This window comes from Ascaphus truei, chromosome 5, assembly GCF_040206685.1.
Source record: "Ascaphus truei isolate aAscTru1 chromosome 5, aAscTru1.hap1, whole genome shotgun sequence".
Lineage (NCBI taxonomy): Eukaryota > Metazoa > Chordata > Amphibia > Anura > Ascaphidae > Ascaphus > Ascaphus truei.
This window is the reverse complement of record NC_134487.1, coordinates 141,601,834-141,625,530: the sequence shown is the minus strand read 5'-3', so window position 1 is coordinate 141,625,530 and position 23,697 is coordinate 141,601,834. Positions and strand designations below refer to the sequence as shown.

Genomic DNA, 23,697 nt, shown 5'->3' with positions numbered 1-23,697 from the left:
CTCCGCCCGCAAGCACTATCCATGGACGCGGCCTAAAAGAGCAAAGGGTAAAAGAAACTCTTGTTGGTAAAGTCTTCCCCATTCAGAGGCCTACAAGAAATTAATTTGTAAATTATTTCTAACAGACTTAAAATTCCTTACAAAAAGGTTGTTTTCTGGCAGCCTACGTGGGATTGCACCTTTAAGTTAACCAATGTGCCGTAGCGCTCGCTGCAGCATGTACTGGGGACCAAGCCTTAGTTTGCCTACCACTGGGTTATTTAAACACAAGGTAGGCAAACAGTTTAAAAAACTAAAGTGTTAATACTACAAATGTGTCCAATAAACCTAATGCTCACACACGGATCTGGCATATTTAATCACCTTGAATGTGAACGCTGGAAAGGTAGGGCATCCAGGATGCAGGTTCTACAATAGCAGCAGGGAGAACAATTGCATCAATTGTAGGCTCAAAACAGGTTTCTTAATGATAAAAAGAGTTATTTCATCAGGAAGGAATGACATTGACCAGGACAGGGGGGCTATTCAAAGTCCTGAAAGAATAGGCAATCTTGTCAGTAGCAGCCAAGTATTCTGGGGACACAAACATTCACCTAATGTCTCAGGTGTAGACTAAATTGGTAGAGCTAAATGCACAATTAGTTTATATGCCAAACATTTGCATAGCAGAGCTAATGTATTCCACAGTGTGCTCCGCTGCAAGCCCATGGCCAGAAAGTTGGAAAACTCATTTAGCCATTGAAAATATCACTTGCGATCACATTGACATCTCAGACAGGACTGCAACCTGCTTCTCGCCATTATCTCCTAGCATACAATGCTTACACTGCAGCCAGGGATTCTGGGAAATGACATGCAAATGAGCACACAACTCATTAAAAACACCCACATACTGGGGTGGCATGTGGGTGTTCTGGTGTGTTTTGGCCTTATAAACACACTGTTGCAGGAAGTCTTTAGAAAAATAGGACACCTGCATAGCTAGAAGGAGAATTAGCCTTGTAACAGCGAGCACATTCATTCTTCCAAACATGAGCATTAAACAAAATCCAACTAGCTTATTTTTTTTCTGACTGAACTGTATTTTTAGCAGGGGTAACAAAAACAAGATCTTAAAATGCGCAATGCAATCTGAGTGACCCCATCTCTCTCAGGTATCCAAACATGTCGGGGAAGAGATTCAGCTCTATTTTCTACAGGATTGTATCGTACATTACACAGCGCTATAAAAAAAAAATAGTTCATTAATGACTGTTGCTAAAACACTATTTTGTCCCTTAAAATTATTCAGATATCAATAACCCGTAACAATGGTATTAATTACATTGAACCAGCATGTGTGGCACCAATGCATTGTACCACTAAAAATGGACAAAGGAATAATATTAGTCACTACTATTGAAGGAATGGCTTAGTGAGTAAAGGCACCGACTTTGAAAAAACAGGCGTCAGCTCCTTGTGACCTTGGGCAAGTCACTTTATCCCTCTGTGCCTCAGTCACCATAAAATAGTTTGTAAGCGCTACGGAGCAGGGATTCGCACGACATTTATATGCAAACATATGTACAGTGCTGCGTTCACGGTCAGTGCTGTACAAGAAATAAATATATTATTAATATGGGATGATTGCAATGTAACTGAAGTCAGGTACAAGTAGTAATTAGTGGCAGCACCATAAAAGGGCGAGTACAGTACAGATACACTAGGAAACCTGACTAAACCTCATATTTGGAGTAAGAACAGGAGAAGTATTTGCTCCTCAGAATGTTTACTGATATCCAAATATGTCCCCCCTTTATTGTATGTCAGAAAGGGTCCCTCTTGTAGGGCTCGTTCATCACCCTGTGCCAATATACATTACAACACCACTGTCACTCACCGTAAGTCATGATCCAAACACTATGCACTAAAAATGAGCATACACAGATGTACTAGGAGTCCTGCTGAACGTTTAGAAGGTATGCAATTATACTAGTAATATAGCATTATACAAGGCATGTTGGAGTTAACTTTTAAGGGAACACATGTTATGCTCACATTTTTATTTTGTCTAGTGTTTTAACCCTTTATTACATCTGCATTGTATGGAATGGACATACCTACCCTGGAAATTGCTGAAATTATGGTGTGAGACACATACACAGTTTGTCTAATTACTGGAGATGGTAATATTAAAAGAAGAGGAAACTGAAGTATGTTACCCACGTTATATATATTTGTGCACAATCAGCTCATTTCTCAGATGCTGCACTTCGAGATCAAGCTCTTTAGAAAAAAGCATTAACTGTTTGGTTTCTTTATTCACCATCATAGACGTGATTACAGGTCCTGCATAAATAAGGGTCAGTGACCATGAAACCACTCTTCCCCAACCCACCTCTCTCCTTATATCAGTATGCACCCATCCCTCTGTGTACAGGAAGCCCCCAACCCCCTGTGCTACCCGTCTCCCTGTACCAGGAAGCCCCCATCCCCCTGTGCTACCTGTCTCCCTATATCAGGATGCCCCCATCCCCCTGTGCTACCTGTCTCCCTATATCAGGATGCCCCCATCCCCCTGTGCTAGATGTCTCCCTATATCAGGAAGCCCCCATCCCCCTGTGCTACCTGTCTCCCTATATCAGGAAGCCCCCATCCCCCTGTGCTACCCGTCTCCCTATATCAGGAAGCCCCCATCCCCTGTGCTACCTCTCTCCCAATATCAGGAAGCCCCCATCCCCTGTGCTACCTCTCTCCCAATATCATGATGCCCCCATCCCCCTCTGCTACCTCTCTCCCAATATCAAGAAGCATCGTTCCTTCATATTGATGGCTGCTGGAGGACCACCAGCAAGACACCGTCACTCACCTCCTGAAGTCAAAGGGCATTGTGCAGACTCAGGGGCGGCCTCACACCGAGGAAAGGATGCGGATTTAAAGGGGGCGCTGCCTGTAATCAACCAGCTTGTATCAGACTCTCTCTTCAAGTCTGCCGGCTAGACACAGAGGATCTGACGTCGGCAAAGGACGCTTTGCAGCCTCTGATTGGACGCCGGGTGAAGCGCAGACATCACATCCGGTCCCTGTTTAAATACACTCGGCATGAGCCACGTGGGTTGTTCTTAAGTCAACAGCAGTCAGCTCGCTCAGAGTGAGAGTGAGGACGTTACTTTATGTATAATGTCACAGCACTGGGTTAATCCAGTCATGAAATAGTTATGTTGCCCTTGTCTTATGCATCTTTTTCAGCAGCGTGTGTTGAATGTAAAAGCATCATTCGTTTGCCTGGTACATGCTTCTAAAATCTCAGAGTGAAGACAGGAATGCTCCCCCCCCCCTCCCTAATTCCAGTTTCAATGCCTTTTAATTGTGACTGGCGTCACTGTCGCTTTATTAGACTAACTGAATGGGTTCTCCAAGTGAAAACAAACTATGCATCCATTTTTTCGTAAAGATTTGACATGACACTAAATTACATGAAAATATTTTTCAACAGTGTAATTATTACAACATTGTCAATGCAACTGTACAGGTAAAATAGTTAGATATATATATATAGAGATAGAGATATAGATATATATATATACACCATAATACTGAGTTAAGTTATGGTGAGTAAAAAAAGTGACAAAAACCCTCCACAGGAAAGCAAATATGCAAATATAACTATGCTCATCTGCATGTCTTAGACAGGTCTGCAACCCCGCCTTTCCCCATTATCACCCAGCATACAGCACTTCCACTGCAGCAAGGGATTCTGGGAAATGACGTGCAAATGAGCACACAGTGTCACTTTTTGCCTCAAAAACCATTTTTAACATGGTTAAAGCCTATAGGGAACCATGTTAAAAATGGTTTTTGAGGCAAAAAGTGACACTGTGTGCTCATTTGCATGTCATTTCCCAGAATCCCTTGCTGCAGTGGAAGTGCTGTATGCTGGGTGATAATGGGGAAAGGCGGGGTTGCAGACCTGCCTAAGACATGCAGATGAGCATACAGTTGTATTTGTATATATATATATATATATATATATATATAGTTATACGTTACCGTTCCAAGGATTGGTAAACAAGAGACAGCACTCAATGTTGAAGATCAAAGTGTATTAGTGAAAGCAAAAATACATCCAGAAACCCAACGTTTCGGTCCTACAGAATGGGACCTTCCTCAGGGGGATACAAAGGGAGAATGACACAGTTCACCACATATTTATACATCAAACACTGAAAGTCAATTAACCAATCACCATCACCCAATTAAATTAACACAAGAAACCTGCAGCTCTGATGTCATATGTTGATTAAGCTTACATAAGATACCTCCATACTGCTAATCACTCAGCTGTGTATCATCCATTGTCATGGTTATCAATGGGTGTGAGCTCTGATTGATATGGCAGGGGCAATAGGGAGAGGATATCTAAAGAATTAAGGCAGGTTGTGCCATACATAAGTGAAACATTATAAAACCAGGGACATATATATCAAACACTGAAAGTCAATTAACCAATCACCATCACTCAATTAAAATAACACAAGAAACCTGCAGCTCTGATGTCATGTGTTGATTAAGCTTACATAAGATACCTCCATACTGCTAATCACCCAGCTGTGTATTGCATCCATTGTCATGGTTACCAATGGGTCTGAGCTCTGATTGATATGTCAGGGGCAGCAGGGAGAGGGTTTTTAAAGAAGTAAAGCAGGTAGTGCCATACATAAGTGAAACATAATGAAACCAGGGACATATAGGTGTGGGGGAGTGTGGGGGAGTGGTGGGGATCATGATGGAATGTACTGACATAACTAGAGGGCAGAGCCAGACTATGTCATATGAACCATAAGTGCATATGGGAATACCACAATAAGTAGAACTTGCATGTAAACAAATGATGAATAAATATGTATAGACTTCTAACCAAAGGAGAGCAACAGAGGATATTATACCATGAAACACATCAGTGAAATTAATGTGATTGTCCACACACGCACATGTCCATAGGTATCATCAGGATCTGACCTAAAGAAAACAACTTAGCTTAAAATCCTCGTTAAGCCCTTTTGGGGTCATTGTACTTAAATCAAAGATAGCTTTAGCTTCCAGCTGTAATAGTAGTTTATTCCTGTCGCCACCCCTGGTAGGGGCACGAGCCTGTATAATAGGCATGCATCTTAGAGTTGCTAAACTGTGTCTGTGTTTCCTGAAGTGTCGTGCCACCGGTTGGTGTTTCAAATCATCGTCATCTTCAGCACCCAGAAGTGCCTTCCTGATTGCACATCGATGAATACTGATACGTTCCTTTAACATTCTCATCGTCTTTCCAACGTAGTAGAGCCCACATGGGCACTTGATGAAGTACACTACATATTTAGACTCACAGTTTAAATATTGTTTAATTTTTGTAGATTTGCCAGTCTGAGGGTGAGCAAAAGTACTTCCTGTTTGCATAAACTGGCAGTTGGTACAGCCATGGCATCTGTATGACCCCGGTTTTCTCGCCAGCCAGGTCTTTGCTGGCATGTATTTGTCAACGGGATCAGAATGTGTAAGCAGATCTCCCAGATTTCTGCCTCTTTTATAACAAAAAAGGGGTGGAGCATTAAAGTCTTTCCCAATCCTGCGATCATTAGCCAATATATGCCAATGTTGTTGTATAGACCTTTTGATATGTCCAGATGCAGTGCTGTAAGTGCTGACCACCTTACAGCGATCAGAATCAGTGGTCCTCATTGTTGGTGACAGCAGCTCCTCCCTCTCTGGGATCCTGGCTTTGATGAGTGCCTTATTGACTTCTTTGGGATCATATCCCCTCTCTAGAAAGCGAGAGGCCATCTCCAGAAGTGCACACTCCACTAGTTTGGGGTCACTCACAATTCTCCGGACACGTAGTAGTTGTGAGAAAGGGAGACCTGCTTTTAATGGTGGAGGATGATGGCTGGTTGCATGTAATAATGTGTTCCTATCTGTGGGCTTCTGGAATAGACGTGTGCAGAGTTTTCCATTGTCCTTATAAACAATGGTATCAAGAAAAGGAACTTCAATGGTACTGTAGCTAGATGTGAACCTAATTGTGCATGGAATTTTGTTTAGATACTCAGTAAATGATAGAAGCTCTGTTTCCAGTCCTCGCCAGACCAGGAACACATCATCAATGTAGCGATAGTAGTTAGATATACGGTCCGCAAATGGGGCATCGGTAAGCAAATGGGTGTTCTCGTAGGTATCCATGAACAGGTTGGCATACGCCGGTGCCATGTTTGACCCCATAGCGGTGCCTGTTAGTTGCAGATAAAAGGTTTTTAACTTACTGAAGTGGTCACGGATCGCTTCAATGCCCTCCTGGTGTGGGATGTTAGTATATAGACTGCCCACGTCCATGGTTACCAGTATAGTATCTGCAGTAACCGGCATTTCGCCGGTTACTGCAGATACTATACTGGTAACCATGGACGTGGGCAGTCTATATACTAACATCCCACACCAGGAGGGCATTGAAGCGATCCGTGACCACTTCAGTAAGTTTGCAGAGCACAAGGGGCCGCCTCCAGAATACTTGTTATTGCTGCTGGAGGTGATACTCCATAAGAACTACTTCAGGTTTGAGAAAACCTTTTATCTGCAACTAACAGGCACCGCTATGGGGTCAAACATGGCACCGGCGTATGCCAACCTGTTCATGGATACCTACGAGAACACCCATTTGCTTACCGATGCCCCATTTGCGGACCGTATATCTAACTACTATCGCTACATTGATGATGTGTTCCTGGTCTGGCGAGGACTGGAAACAGAGCTTCTATCATTTACTGAGTATCTAAACAAAATTCCATGCACAATTAGGTTCACATCTAGCTACAGTACCATTGAAGTTCCTTTTCTTGATACCATTGTTTATAAGGACAATGGAAAACTCTGCACACGTCTATTCCAGAAGCCCACAGATAGGAACACATTATTACATGCAACCAGCCATCATCCTCCACCATTAAAAGCAGGTCTCCCTTTCTCACAACTACTACGTGTCCGGAGAATTGTGAGTGACCCCAAACTAGTGGAGTGTGCACTTCTGGAGATGGCCTCTCGCTTTCTAGAGAGGGGATATGATCCCAAAGAAGTCAATAAGGCACTCATCAAAGCCAGGATCCCAGAGAGGGAGGAGCTGCTGTCACCAACAATGAGGACCACTGATTCTGATCGCTGTAAGGTGGTCAGCACTTACAGCACTGCATCTGGACATATCAAAAGGTCTATACAACAACATTGGCATATATTGGCTAATGATCGCAGGATTGGGAAAGACTTTAATGCTCCACCCCTTTTTTGTTATAAAAGAGGCAGAAATCTGGGAGATCTGCTTACACATTCTGATCCCGTTGACAAATACATGCCAGCAAAGACCTGGCTGGCGAGAAAACCGGGGTCATACAGATGCCATGGCTGTACCAACTGCCAGTTTATGCAAACAGGAAGTACTTTTGCTCACCCTCAGACTGGCAAATCTACAAAAATTAAACAATATTTAAACTGTGAGTCTAAATATGTAGTGTACTTCATCAAGTGCCCATGTGGGCTCTACTACGTTGGAAAGACGATGAGAATGTTAAAGGAACGTATCAGTATTCATCGATGTGCAATCAGGAAGGCACTTCTGGGTGCTGAAGATGACGATGATTTGAAACACCAACCGGTGGCACGACACTTCAGGAAACACAGACACAGTTTAGCAACTCTAAGATGCATGCCTATTATACAGGCTCGTGCCCCTACCAGGGGTGGCGACAGGAATAAACTACTATTACAGCTGGAAGCTAAAGCTATCTTTGATTTAAGTACAATGACCCCAAAAGGGCTTAACGAGGATTTTAAGCTAAGTTGTTTTCTTTAGGTCAGATCCTGATGATACCTATGGACATGTGCGTGTGTGGACAATCACATTAATTTCACTGATGTGTTTCATGGTATAATATCCTCTGTTGCTCTCCTTTGGTTAGAAGTCTATACATATTTATTCATCATTTGTTTACATGCAAGTTCTACTTATTGTGGTATTCCCATATGCACTTATGGTTCATATGACATAGTCTGGCTCTGCCCTCTAGTTATGTCAGTACATTCCATCATGATCCCCACCACTCCCCCACACTCCCCCACACCTATATGTCCCTGGTTTCATTATGTTTCACTTATGTATGGCACTACCTGCTTTACTTCTTTAAAAACCCTCTCCCTGCTGCCCCTGACATATCAATCAGAGCTCAGACCCATTGGTAACCATGACAATGGATGCAATACACAGCTGGGTGATTAGCAGTATGGAGGTATCTTATGTAAGCTTAATCAACACATGACATCAGAGCTGCAGGTTTCTTGTGTTATTTTAATTGAGTGATGGTGATTGGTTAATTGACTTTCAGTGTTTGATATATATGTCCCTGGTTTTATAATGTTTCACTTATGTATGGCACAACCTGCCTTAATTCTTTAGATATCCTCTCCCTATTGCCCCTGCCATATCAATCAGAGCTCACACCCATTGATAACCATGACAATGGATGATACACAGCTGAGTGATTAGCAGTATGGAGGTATCTTATGTAAGCTTAATCAACATATGACATCAGAGCTGCAGGTTTCTTGTGTTAATTTAATTGGGTGATGGTGATTGGTTAATTGACTTTCAGTGTTTGATGTATAAATATGTGGTGAACTGTGTCATTCTCCCTTTGTATCCCCCTGAGGAAGGTCCCATTCTGTAGGACCGAAACGTTGGGTTTCTGGATGTATTTTTGCTTTCACTAATACACTTTGATCTTCAACATTGAGTGCTGTCTCTTGTTTACCAATCCTTGGAACGGTAACGTATAACTACATTCTCTATATGGGACGTGCACCTGTGGCTTAACAGCACCTATTGGAGTGCCAACTGCCTTATCTGAATATATATATATATATATATATATATTACTGGCTAAACACATAGCTTCTCAATATAATTGCGTTCATTTGATTCAGTCACCACGTTACTTGTCTGTATATTTGAAAAAATGAATATCCTGGTTTTTTTTACATGGTCCTCTGAAATGCATGCTCATATTTGTTGTCCTTACCCTTTTTCTGTTTGCCTGGTGGCAACATCCTTACTTTACCAACAAGTAACAAAAAAGAGAAACTGTTTCAACTAACAATTTCTAGGACCAACAAAGTCATAACGAAAGATAATAAGCAAAATATTACAAACCAACATGTTTTTACCGTGGGAACATTAAAACTGAATTAAAACACTGCCTGCCTTCTTAATTCAGTTTCCACACAGTAATATAGGAGTTTTAATGAACTTCACTATTGATGAAAAGTAATGCCAGGGCTAGTGGATCATATAAATATGGGTTAGTTGTTGGAAAGAAAGATGAAAATGTATTATACATATGAGTTAATTATCTTTATAATAAAATTACAATGTATCTAGTCCCCACATGTATTATGTTTATGCGGTGGCCGATTTCCCATTAGGTCAGGGCCGATGGTATCAACATTTTGGAGCTGCAAATTTCCCTCCTCCACCCCCACCAAGCCCGGTTTTATTTTGACAAATATGGGAGTAATGTTAAATGACAAAGTCAGTCAAGGCTGACTCCATATTTGGGTGGCTAGCACTCAGTTGTAACCGTTTTGGATCATCTGCATTGTACCATACCATCAGCCGGAAGGCTGTGAGCAAGGAGTGCTACCTGTGAACTCTGCTATTTCACATATTGCTAGCCTGCAGCACTAGTGAGTACTGGTGCCTTAATTTCTCTTACGGTCCCACATGTGACCAGCTTTGGTTTGAAATACCTATAGGAACAGGGTGATTATCCCCTTTGGTGCAGCGTGGGTGCTGTGTGCCACCTATTTCTCCCAGCCGAGTTTGTTCGGCAATCTGTGAAGGGAAACCAGCTGACGAGAAACGAGACGCAAATCTTCCAGTGTGGAGGAATTCGGATGATGAAAAGCCCACCAGCATCTGCTAAGAGGGTGTATACATCCAACATACCAATTTTGAATTTGGCACCAAAGAATCAATACTTTATATTTTGCATGATTAGGCACGCACTCCTTCATTATTCATTACACCTATATAGCAGGATTTTCTGAGTTCCAGTGTTTGGTAACATCCGGTCCAATCTTTTATTCCATTGGACTTTGCTCAGATCTAATCCAATACTAACTGTTAGCTACATGGTTACAAGCAGATAACGAAGATATGAATGGCGGTGCACAGCGCAAGAAAAGCAGTTATATACTGTTCTGTGCTTTTTATACTGCGTTTTTATTGTGGTTTCTTTTGTATATGTTTATATATATTCTCCTTACATAGTAGGATTGTGTAATATTCTACACCTGACGTTTTCATGGCTGAACCCAAAAGGTTCTCACCATCATGGAAAGGTAAAACTACCGTCTAGCATAAATTTACACTAACTTCGGACTTGGCATCAAGATTCCTCCCACAAGTTCAGTGTAATCATGTAAAGGAATACTATTTTTTATCAGCCTGGGTCCACCGAGTACACTGATACCAGATATGTATAGCGTTACATACTATTTTGGCAAAGAGAGGGCTTGAAATAGTAATATCTAGAAGTTATAAACAAGAAGTTATAAACAGTAAGACTGGGCAGGGAATCGAATTACATTCAAATGTATATGCATATGGCAAGGTTTCTCTGTATAAGTGGAAAAGAAAATAGAATAATAAATACCCAAGGTTTATATTTGTATTAAAGTAAGATTCAGAGGAAGTCATTCAGTATGGATAAAAATCCATTTGCATGGGAAACAGGGGTTACTCCGCTCTCTGAGCTTCAAAGGCCATCCAGGATATGGAGGTGTTAAAACTTTTGTTAGCAAGGAGGAGGAAAGGAAGAACCACCCTGGCAAGTTGTCCCCCTTTAGAGGGGAAAGAGGGGATTCCCTGCTCAGCTAAGAATAATCTCTTTCTAGAGAGGTGCTATCAGGGAAATTTATTGTTTTGATTAGTAGAGTAGAGTGCATCAAACAGGGATTCTTTTCTCTCCAAGTTGTCCCCCTTCCCAGACTTCAAGGCACTAAGCCGGCAGGGGGGCTGGTATGACAAGGGGGGAAAAGATGGCGTGTGTCGCAAATGCCCAGTTGCTAGGCTGAAGCTCCCAGTGCCAGGCTACCCAGGACTGGCAAGCAGGTGAGTGGCTCAGCCTGGTTGCTAGGGAGATTACTCAGGCATTTTGATTGAGCTGCAGGTTTTCTGGGAATGAACCCCAGAGGTATTATAAATCCTGACACAGCTCAATTTAGGGACAGTCAACATGCTGTAACAAGTTTTCATCATGCTTAAGGTTGTCATACCATCTAAGGCTGAGTCCATGCTCCCTGCTTGCTCGCTGAGGCACGCTGAGGCTCAGGGAAAGCAGGTGCTTTCCCTGGCCTTGCGGTTGCTTACCGCACGCGCCGTTAGTGGGCCATCGGGGGGCGGGCGCGTCACTGGCCGGGGGCGGGCCAGTGACGTCACGGAGCTGGTTCGCCCTCATTGGGCGAACCGCTCACGTGACCGGCCTGTCGCGCCGGCAAGCGGGGGAATTTTAAATTCCCCTAAGACCTGCGCTTCCGGAAGCGCAGGTGAGCCCCTACTAAAGCCGCTCTAATTGTGGCTGTAGGGGCTCAGTGCTGAGCGGGAGCGCGCGTCAGCATGCTTCCGCCAGCAAGCAGTAAACATGGCCGAGGCCTAAGGATTCATGCAAGAAATATCTAAGCTTCAAGATTTTAAAGTTTCATCACGAAAGAAGCAGTTCCAGCGGAGTAAGCAGCAGTGGCAAGTTGCGCTGCTGACCGAGGACTATTTCAGGTTCTTATTGCGAGCAACTCCCGCTCCTGGGAAATTTCTCCTAGAGACTTTGTTTTGGCAACATTTAGTTTAGGGAACATTTTATTTCATTTGACCCAGTTCCAGTAAGTATATTTTTCGTTGTAATTGTAAATCAAGCTGTGTATGGTCATTCTGTAAATAAATTACAATTTATTTTATCTCTTGCTTTGCTCAATCAAAGGATCTGGGTATTTTGGTGTTAAAAGCGCTGGTCTCCCGTGACATGAACCCAAAAGATTCTCACCAAAATTGGAAAGGTTAAACTACCATCTAGCATACATTTACACTAACTTCAGACATTGTATCAAGATTCCTTCCACAAGTTCAGTGTAATCATGGAAATGAATATTATTTTTTTATTGGCCTGGGTCCACTGAGTACACTGATACCAGATACGTATAGCGTTACATACTATTTTGGCAAAAAGAGGGCTTGAAATAGTAATAGCTATAAATTATAAACAAGAAGAGTTCAAAAGAATTCAGGGTCCTTGTGGAGGATCCTGAGGTCTGAGAGCGGTTCCCGTCAAAATCAGGAGAACTGCATTGTGAGTTTGCAAGATGCAAGCAATCGTAGAAATCAAAATCCACACCATGTTTGTGCCCTCAAGGCAGGAGGTCCACTCCTGAGCATTGAAAGTCCAAGAACCTCCCGCCACGTGGTTGCAGTAGGACATGTTCCCGCTCTCACCCCCCAGTGGGAGGTCCGGGAACACATAAGACGACTGCTCGGTCTAGCCAACGCCTGGCTTGGTGGAAACAGTCTTAATTATACAGTATGGTAGTAAACATCTGAGATAGGCAAACAGATAATACAGATAAAAACACAGATAATACAGAATTGCTGGGTTGTCTTATTTAATATGTTAATGGGGGAGGGGGCTACCCGAGTTTCTGCAAAAGTCTAGCCACGTCTGCCAGGTCAGAGTGTATTTGTAATAGTTATCATTTACCATACTTGTGAGGTTAGTCATTTGGCAAGTGTACCATACCTTAGCTTTAATTTGGGGTATAGTTGGGATGGTTTGTTTCATCCAATGGGAAGCAATTACGCATCTGACCGCTGTGGATATCTGGGAGATAAGTTTATTTTCATTTCTACTGAGCAAACCTGATGGTCTATTTAACAAAAATAGCCATGAATCTAGAGTAAAATTCTGGGATAACATCCTCTGGAACCACCTGTGGATCATTTTCCAAATCCTCTGAACTTTTGGGCATTTCCACCACATAGGGAGGTAAGTACCTCAGGCACCACATAGTTTGGGGCAGAATGGAGATGCGCCCAGTGAAATCTTACATAGTCTGATGGGGGTGTAGTGCCATCGGTTTAGGACTTATATGCATTTTCCTTAATAGTGGTGCAAATTTTTTGCCACTGCTTCGAAAATCTCCTCTCAGTCCTCCTCTATTGTCTTTCCTAGATCTCTCTCCCATTGCTTAATAAGCTGGGGGGCTTGTCACTGGATGAGCTGGCAAATGGGTCGTAGAGGGCAGAGAGTCTGCCCTTGTTATTGCCTGAATCTAGACACATTTTGTCAAAATGGGATGGAGAGTCTCTGGGCTTCCTTAAATTAAAGAAGCCTCTGAGTTGCATAAAGCGGAATACGTCTTTTTTATTTTACTTTGTCTGGAAAAAATACATCAAGTGGAATTGGGTTTGTTCTCCTCCCTAAGTCTCTTAGACGACATAGTCCCGCTGCTCTCCAGTGATGGAAATCAGCTCCCGAAAAAACCCCGGACTGATTCAGGGTTGTTATAAAGATAAGTAATTGAAGAATCAGGGTAAGTGAGACCTTTTATAAGTGCAAATAATTCCCAGTATTTCAGAGTCTGGGATATGATGGGGAGAATGTTCATTTTTTCCTTTCTCACTTGTTATGGCAGCCATAAGATGGCCTTGGTATGTATTGGGTACAACAGATCAGACTCCATTTGGACCCAGTGTCTGAGGGCCATGTCTTCGTGCCACGAAACCTGTTGGCTAAATTGGGCCTTCGCATAGTAGGAAAGTAGGCATGGTTGTGCTACTCTTCCCCTAGATCAGCAGTGCCCAAACTGGCGGGCACGACCCCGAGGGGGGGCATGAGACTGAGTGCGGGGGGCGCAGGTTTTACAGAGGCCCCGCGTGCTTCCCGAAGGCACTTAAATTAAGTGACGGGGGAGCTGCAGGGCCTCTGTAAACCTAACTGAACTTGGCTCTGGCGGCTTCTCACACGCGTCGCCATGGCAACGTGGCGACAAATGATGCCGTAAGGTCATGTGACATCACGTTGCTATGGCCGGCATGGGGGCGCAGAGAAAAAAGTTTGCGCCCCCCTGCCCTAGATATTGGCATAGTCATGGTTGTTCTATTTACTCTGGGTCTTTTTCCTGAGCAGATAAAACTAGTAATTTGTCTTTGAAGGTCTATGAATTCTTTAGTCTCTAGAGGAATAGGGAGTATCTGAAAGAGATGTAACAGACATTCAGTTTAATGGATTGTATTTTACCGATCCATTACATTTTACATTTTGCTCAATTATGTAGGTGTTTAATTACCTTAAGGATGGTGCCAGGGTAGTTAGCTTTATATAAGGTCTTGTGTGACTGTGTTATCTTAACTCCCAGGTAACAGATGCTGTGTGTTCTCCACTTGTAGTTAAAATTTAGAGCTATGAGTTTGGCAGTGTGTGGAGGGAGGTTGATATTGAGCGCCTCCAATTTACTATTGTTCATTTTGAAGCCACAATAAGAGTTAAATAAATCAAGTTCTTTGCCTAATGATGGGAGAGAAATCAGGGGCCAGGTTACGCTTAGAAGAATATAGTCCACGAATAATGAGAGTTTGTATTCTGAGTTTGCTATGTTGTTCCCCTTAATATCTTTGCTATTCCTTATTTTTACAGCTAAAGGTTCCATTGAGAGGGCGAACAACAGGGATGACAATGGGCACCCTTGTCTCGTGCCTCCCCTGATATTAATTAATTCTGATGCTACTCCCAGACATTTTACTTTGACTGTTGGAGTAGTATAAAGTGATAGGAACTCACCCAGTAGGTCAAAATGCCCCTCATATAGGTCCAATCAAACCTGTTGAATCCTTTTTCTGCGTCTAGAGTGTAGCATCATGGGGATATTGCTTTTTTTAGCGTGTGCTATGATGTTTATCGCCTGTCTCTTGTTATCTGCTGCCTGTCTATTTGGAATGAGTCTCACCTGATCGTTGTGGATCAGGTCAGGTAGAAACTCATTTAACCTGGTGGACATAATTTTGGGGGGAAAAATTAATGTCAGAATGTATCAGATTGATAGCCTATAGCTTGTGCAGTTTTCACCCTCTTTGTGAATAACTGAGATTGAAGCTTGAAGCATCCTGGGGGGGGGGGGGGGGGGGGAATTGTGCCCCTTTAAGGATAGCATTAAAACATTTTTGAAGCTGAGGGATTAACAGTTTGGCTATTTTCTTATAGTAAATGTTTGAGAAGCTGTCTGGACCCGGAGTTTTAGATGGCTTCAGTTCTTTGATCGTACCTGCAATCTCCTCACTACTAATAGCTTTATTGAGGGAACCTATATTGTTTTCTTCTAGCCTAGGAAGGCACAGAGATTTTAAATATGTGGATAATGAATCTGCCTACTGGACTCTACTTTTTTGCAGTCATATACTGTAGATGGATGTAATATACCATATAAAGAAAAATATAACCGCTCACCTATTGTACTCCTAAATGTGTATGTATGATAATGGAAATAAAAGTAGGTGCAGGTGGGGATAGTGACAAACTATCTAAGTATTGATCTATTGATCTGAAGCAGCAACAGATTATTACGGCTTTGTACCAGTTTTTTCTCTTGGTCCCTCCAATGGTCCGTTGTGACCCTAAACTGCACAATTATGTGAAGGAATTAACTTGACACATACTGTATGGTCCCTTTATAGTCCGCCGCGACCTCAAACGGCATATTTATGTGTAGGATATGACTTGATACATATGGTCTCTTTAATGGTCTGCAGCAACCCCAAACTGCACATTCATATGCAGGAAATGACTTGACACATGTGTTGCCTCTGTCTATATATCTCTAGCCACAGATTCAACCATTTACAAAGGGCTTACTGATTTGAGACTATTATAGACTGTGGCTCCTTATACACTGATAGTGCAAAAACACTGGGATGACATACCCTTGAGTTGACACAATAGGGGGTTTCTTTTTTGTCTCTCAGGTACACAATTTTAAGAGGGACTCTGTATAGTAATTCATTCTATACTGTCTGGCTTGGAGGCTTTGCTTTGAATCATTGGGAATAATACTTATATGTATGCTAGCCATGATGCATACACCTTTATGATCCCTGTTTACCACACCACTATGAGGGTCTTATTTTATCTTCTGTGTATATACTTCATTTCATTATGTAATACTATTATGATGTAATATCATTTTATTATTTTTGGTTTTAAATTGCTGATTCCATTAGTCACTAGACTGCCTTACATTTATCCTGTCTGAAAGGGCCACTGTAGTCCTGCTTATCGTTTATATATTATGATGTCTCCGTCACAGCGAGGATCTTATGTCCCAGATTAAGGCAGGAAACTTAGTATTTCTCTATATGGGGTTTATTTACAGGAATAAATAATACACTAACAGGCCCACCGTCCCTTTAAGTCAAAACAAATCATAAAATAAATGCCTACTCCTCTTAGGAGACTAACTACACATTCAGCTTTAACCCTTACTAACTGGATGGACAGCTAAGCTGGTTACCACCCCAAAACAGGTACTATTCTAGCTAAATATATACAGTCTCTGCACACAGCAATATAGCGTTTCTCTTATCTGTTACTCCAAGGTTATGGAGCAGACGTCCCTGCTTCAGCACCGTCTCGTGTCCTTCATTCTTAGGGGAGCTCAGCCCCACGAGAGCTCCGAGAATTTCTCCTCTAAGTCCAATGTTAAGAACAGGACATCCCCGCTTCAGCACAGTCTCGCGTCCTTCCTTCCTAGGGGAGCTCAGCCCCACGAGAGCTCAGAGAATCTCTCCTCTGTAAGTCCAATGTTAAGGACAGGACATCTCCGCTTCAACACGGTCTCGCGTCCTTCCTTCATCTTCCTGGATTTAAGATTTAGGCAGTCCCAGCAGGCACTATGACCACCATCTAGTGATCCTAGGGGACTGTGCCAGCTTCCACAGATCGGGAGAACTCTTCTCTGTCCCCCTTCTCTGGGACCAGCAGTCTCTCTCTGTGTGTAGTCACGTCCTGACTTTTAAAACTCCATGTGCAATCAGGAGTTCAGCCTGCTCAATTAGTTTGCAGCTGCTGTTGGCTTCTCTAGGGAAATTAACTCTCTGTACGCTGGAAAGTCCCATAGCTGCCCTATTCCAGCACCTAGAGACAGTGATTGTAACACAATATGTATTGAGTGCATAATTGGGGTTTCTTTGATCCTACTCCGGATCAATACCCAGATAATTGATGGGTGTAATATAAACAGAATTATTTTGCTATTAGGTTTGGGTTTGAAGTAAGAGTGATGTTTTTTATTGTAATTGACTTCATATTATTGTACGGCTGTCTGTTTCTGAGTCTGGCAGCTAATAATGAGTCGGCCTCATTGGCCTTTTCAAAAAACTTTATTTTTGTCCACATGGGGGCTTTCTCCACCTCTGAAACAGATTGAACTCAGATTGAGTTCTCCCCTCAGGTTTGTTAACTTTTTGAGGATGGAAGCACTGAGAGCTTGTGTTCCTGTTCAATTTCTATTATCTGCTACCTGAGATTTTTCATTCTTTCTGATCTTAATCTGTTTCTATAGGAGGCTATACTAATCAATTTCCCCCATAACACTGCTTTAGGAGCTTCCCACAGCATGGACTGGGAGGGGACACTATCTTGATTGGTCTGGAAATAGTGAGGTATCTCCTGTTCAAGTTCAGTAATAATCTCAGGAATTTTGAGTAGTGTCTCATTTAGCCTCCAGGATAAATTTTTATTATATGAGGTTATATGATCAATCTTTATCTCTACTGAGGCGTGATCTGACCTGATAACTTCCTTAAATTTTGACTGAGACGTTTTAGAGACCAATGATACATCTACGAAGATCATATCGATCCGTGAGTAGTATTTATGTGGTGCAGAGTAGAATGTGTAATCCCGTGTCTTTGGGTGCTGTTCTCTCCAGATATCAACTAGATTTTAATTACAGAGACATCTTACTAACGTCTCGTTGTCATATTTTCTGTATCTGTAATGGGATGTGGAGGAGGATAGTGTTCTGTCGTTGGAAGCGTCTAGGGCCAAATTGAAATCTCCCCCCAAAATCACTCTTCCCTTTCTCATGCTTCCTAGTGTAGCGAAAAAATCCACCAAAAATTACGTGCTCTTCTCATTTGGGGCATATATACTGTATTAGCGAGTGTTAACTCTATACCGAAAATTGAGCCATTAACTACAGTATTATGTAGCGGCCCTCTTTGTCTTTTTTAGACTTCTCAATGTGGAATGGTATATTTTTATGGAAGAGTATAGCAACTCCTCGTTTTTTCATTGAAGCAGAGGACAATAGTACTATGGGATAGTTTTTATCTGTCACGGATGCTCACTACAACCTGGACTAGACTGCAGGGCTGAGGTGGGGATGTATATATACCACCACCCTACAACCTCGGGCCAGGTCCGGATAGCAGAGTCAGGGATGTGTAGTCGGGTCGGAGAAGGAGAGTGTAGGTAGGTCAGAGTACTTACCGTGGTCCAGGGTTGGAGAGAGGAGAATAATCGTAGTCCGTAAGCCGTGGTCGTGGAGTGGAGAGAGCAGAAGTCCAATAATGTGCCAAAGTCTAGGGATGTAGAAGAGACATGTACGGTACAGGCAGGGGTCACAACGGAGATCAAGACAGGTTCAGACACAGGCAAAACTCAGGCTGCAATGAGCACGGTGCATAGACAAGGGTCTATGCTCAGCAACAAGACAGAGGACTGGGTGGATATAAATAGAGAGATGAACCAATGGAGAGGTGGCAGGGGGGAGTGTACTTAGCAATAGGTAGAGAACTGATAGGCTGTAATTACCTTGGATGCAGGTGCAGTACAGCTGAGGATGGTCCCATCCCTGATTCTATCCTGTCGTGCGCGTGGGAGGTGCGTGGTGTGAGGCGGGCACGCGACGCACACCGGGAAAGCAGCATGCAGGAGACGCACCGTCAAGGCTCCGCTCTTGTCTGCAGTGGCCGGCGTGCATCCGGGAGGCTTGTCCATCCCGCGGACTTGAGCGAACCGATGGGAGTCTGCGGGCCCCTCCGGGGCATCGGGTAGGCACGGTACGTGCGACCCTGACATTATCGAAATATGTTGGGGAATTTTCGGATTTAAAATGAGTTTCCTGGAGAAGAATAATATCCATTTTGGCCTTCTTATATTCTGCTATTGCTAGGTGACTCTTGTTGGGGTTGTTCAACCCTTTACATTATGTGACAATATGTTTAGCCTCATTCATTCTTTAAGTCTAAGGGGGACAATTTTAGAATTAAAGGAGACACCAACCTTTCTTACCTTGTAGCCTCTCTTGAAGGCTTGTGTATATTTGGTTTTAGATTGTCTTTCAGCATTCTGTAGGGGGGATTGAAAGGGGAGAAAATAAACCCAAGGTAGAAATAAAAATAAGGTTGCCGCACGGACCAACATGGTCTCATGGGCAAAGAGTCCTCTAACCATGATGGGATAGAAGGGGCATTTGAGGACCTTAGAACTGGGGGTCTGCACCGCAAAGCCAGCATGACCAAAAATGCAGTCACACCAGGATCAGCGACCGATTCCGCACTATTTATTGAATATAGTGAAAACCGGTAACTTAAAATCTCTTTTTCTTTTCTTTCTTAGAAACCATAACCTTGTGCAATATAACATCATCATAACATCATCATTTACATCTTAACTTATCCAACAATATTAAATAACTGCTGAGAGTATTCAACCTTAACCTTGTTATGTAAGCTCTTGTGGGGTTTAAGGGGAGACCCACTCGCTACTATAAGTGGTGATCTGTTGGGACTTTTTCAATTTTTGAACATTTTTAGGGGAGACAAATCCTAGATCCAGTTGAAATTTCTTAGCTAACTTCATTAATTCCCGGATCTAGTTATCACCTAGATTGAGTATCAGGCATAGTCTATTCGGTCTTCCGGCCCAATTCCACTAACTTATCGTAAGACCACAATTCTCGGTCAGTCTTTAACTCGGCCTACAGACTTTGCAGTTGTACACCCTATCCCAATATCTTAAGAACCAACAGCATGAGCCCCATACCCCCTCACAAACTACTCATTACTCTTAGGTTCGGCCCAAGTCCCACTTCACATTATATTAAGCAAGAAAGATATTAGTGTTGTATTTTATTTCAGTGCAGCACAATGGGGCCAAACCTTTCACCGAAACCTGGATGGGGATAGGGGGGTCTCCCCTCATCAAAGTCCAGCCAAGGCCAGGTCAAAGCAGACTGTGAATGCCAAATGTTCACTTTATCTCATAGATCGTCATCTGCGGAGGGCTTGAGTCCCCCCTTCTGACAGGAGATGCAGCTATGTCCACTCTCTGTCTTTTAAGGGAGCGGGATATCTGCCACTCCTCTCTAGCCTTAGGTGTTGCCTGCTGCTGTATACCCAGTCTGGTGAGGAATTCTTGGCTCTCTTCTGGGTCTTCGAGCGTATAAGACGTACCATCCCGTATCTTAATCAGCTCGAAGGGTAACCCCTAAGTGGTATCTGATATCACGAGCCTGGAGAATGTCTGTAGTGGATTTATGTGCTTTTCTTCGTGTAAGTGTAGCCGGGCGAGATCGGGAAAACACCCACAAACTCACATTTTTGTAAATCAGATCTTGTGATGTTCTCATCTTCTGCCAAAGTTGCTCTCTGGTTTTAAAAAAGTGGAGCTGGAGGACTACATCACGTGTCCATGTTTGGAAGCTTCGGTCTTAGAGCTCTATGGCATCGACCAATTGTCACGTAGTCCCCTGTATTGTCTTGCAATAGTGCTCTGATCCAACCCTGGACAAACCCTGGATTTGTCACAGACTTTGGAATTCCTCTTATTCCAAGGTTGTTACGATGCTCCAGTTTTCCTGGTCTTCTTGAAATTCAGAGAGGTCAGCTATTTGGGCCCTTAGTTCCTCCATGTCTCTGGCCATTGTGTCCTGGTCTCTTGTTACCTTGTTTGTTTTATTCTCCAGGGGGTCTGTTCGCGTTTCCAGCTCTTCCAGTTCCTGCTTGGTTTTGGCCTTGTAGGAGAGCTTTAATGTTGCTATATAGATTTTCTATGTTCTTTGTTGTAGAATTTTGGCTGCTCACATGGGGGCAAGTAACTCGCCCGTGAAGCGCGGGCTCCCTTTTTTTAAAGAACTCTTGGGCTGTGGGATCTTCTTTGATAGTTTCAGCAGCATCTCTGGGCTTTTGCGGTGCTGGATCTCTGTCTTACTCTAGTTTTATTTAGTGTGGTTACAGTTATTTTGTTTTAGCTGTGCGGTCACTGGCTGAGCATTTCTCTTAGGCAGCCATCTTGCCTGCTATCGCGAATGCGCCTTCCATATATTTTTTATGGGTTATACTTTTCTTAAATCATAAAGTCAATAGTCTATTTGGGTGCAGGTCGATGGAGCCCTGTCCTCAAGCGGGCATCGCCTCCAACTCCATGTCTCGCCTGGAGTCAGCGGGGCTTCTACCCCTAGATATGCAGGAGAGATCGCCCTCCGTCAGCGTTAGGTATCACCCCCCTGCCCCCAGTCACAGGTACCCCAGTGTGTGTCTTCAACATTGGTGATAAGGAATTAAAGTGCGCAACTAAACAACCACAGGTGATAATATCAAGTGATATGGTTCAAAAAAATATATATTGCACAAACCCTAAAATTAAACTAAATAGTTGAAACCACATATTGATACCACAGTGTGACAAAATAATGAAAGTCACATACAACCGTGACAAGTGGCTAGTGATGGCGTCTGCAGCCGTTAATGAGGGGGTGGCTCAGCACCCCCTAGACACTGGAGAAATGGAAACAAAAGAAACAGCGCAAGACGCAAATGGTGAAGTATATCAAAGTGTTAATACATAAAAAATTTAGGGATAAGTAATCTGCGTACATCAAGAAATTAAAACATAAGCATTGAGTGTGCAGAGCACACAGGTTACCAGTCGGCAAGTGTAGTGCTGGATCCAGGAACAAGTCCCTCTGGTAAATGTCTCGTATGATGTCTGTGAGGTTCCTCCTCTACATATGTAGCCAGACGTGATGAACCCGTCTCTGTGGAAAACCTCCCTCAGTCAGCTGGTCTCAGGAGGATCGAGAGTTCGTAATCCAAGGCTTGAACAGCAACAGTCCTAGGTATATACGATTATCCTCTGCCATTATCAGCTCTTCACAAGCTGTTTTTAGTCCTGTATATCGAGCTGCTTAGACCGCCCCTGTGACGGCACAGCGCGACGCACTGTGAAGGAGCGACAATACTACAAGCCGAGATACCGCTGTAGAAGTGACCGCTCCCGGCTGCTTCTGTGCCGGTTTCAGAGCACACTTAGAGTGTCGGGGTGTCTCCTTCACTGTATATACCTCTGCACAGTCAATGCTTATGTTTTAATTTCTTGATGTACGCAGATTACTTATCCCGTAATTTTTTATGTATTAACACTTTGATATACTTCACCATTTGCATCTTGCGCTGTTTCTTTTGTTTCCATTTCTCCTGCGTCTTCAACACTCTGCAGCAGTTGATACCAGGAATCGGGGGTGATGGGGACTGTCAGCACCGGCAACGCTGGGCCCTTCCCTCAACAGCCCTTACACTCAGCACCTCTCTGAACTGTTCTGACTGATGGTCTGGGGTGGCCCTCTCACAATGGGAGCAGAAGCTGGGTGGCCTTGCACTATTCCCACCTCCCTGCAGTAGCTCCTACCAGCCGGGGATTTTTCTAGGAGGTCCTCCAGCTCGACGTCGGACTCGATTGGCGACCCGGGACGCCGGTGAGGAGGTAAATGCGTTCCGGTGGCTCCACAGGAACAAAATGGCTGCTCCGCTTCACTCGCAGCCACCTCGTCTCCTCCACCTCGAAGGCCGATGGTAGCCATCTTGCTGCAGGGCTGGATCAGATCAGGGTTTGGATCGACAGCTCCCGCTCCGCCTCCGCATGCGGAGGTTGAACTCAATCCCCTTGGGGGAATCCCCCCGAGCTCTCCAAGCCCAGTGAAGGGCCCGAACCCACAGTGGGAAGCAAGCCTATCCGCTCCGGCAACACTGTAGAGGGATAGGGAGATTGGCCCGGTATTAAAGGGGTTGCACCCCATATGGCCACCCCTTGACCTCGCCAGGGAGGCAAGGGGTTAACTGGACTGCGGTCCAGGAATGTGGTTTTTACCTTGCTGCAACATGAAAATGTGTGTTACCCTGTTGTAATGTATTATCACCATGTAAGTGTCTGCACCACACACACTGGGATCCATCCGGGAGGACAAGGGTTAATAGTTAGAGCGTGATTATAGCCCTTTGTTTAATGTTCCCGCCTTTTCAGGCTCCATTTTGCAGGGTCCCATAGGCCGCCATTTCAGCTCCATTCATTTCAATGGTGAATCCAGAGGTTTTGGACCTGTTTCCCTCGAAGACCAGCAGGTGGCGTCCGAGAGGATGAGAGGCGGTTTCCCATTGTAAGTCAATGGGCCCATTGACTTCAATGGGGATTCCTCGACGTCGACCTCCAGGAACGAGTTGGCAGCCGTCCAAACCGCAGACCGCAAAAGCGGACACAATGTCTTTCAAAAGAGCCTTTACCACTATCAGTCAAGGTCAACGACAATTGGCAT

At 43.6% G+C, this 23,697-nt stretch overlaps 1 protein-coding gene across 2 annotated transcripts in view; it reads right to left on the bottom strand.

Moving 5' to 3' along the window:
- ERGIC1 (endoplasmic reticulum-golgi intermediate compartment 1) overlaps window positions 1-3,006 on the bottom strand; it is an 85,405-nt gene extending 82,399 nt beyond the window's left edge. For both annotated transcript variants that reach the window (XM_075600989.1, XM_075600990.1), the window contains exon 1: window positions 2,849-3,006. In XM_075600989.1, the coding sequence (XP_075457104.1) occupies window positions 2,849-2,868 (20 nt within the window). In that variant the 5' untranslated portion in view covers window positions 2,869-3,006. The remainder of the gene's footprint in view (window positions 1-2,848) is intronic.
- Between the last annotated feature and the right edge of the window lie 20,691 nt (window positions 3,007-23,697).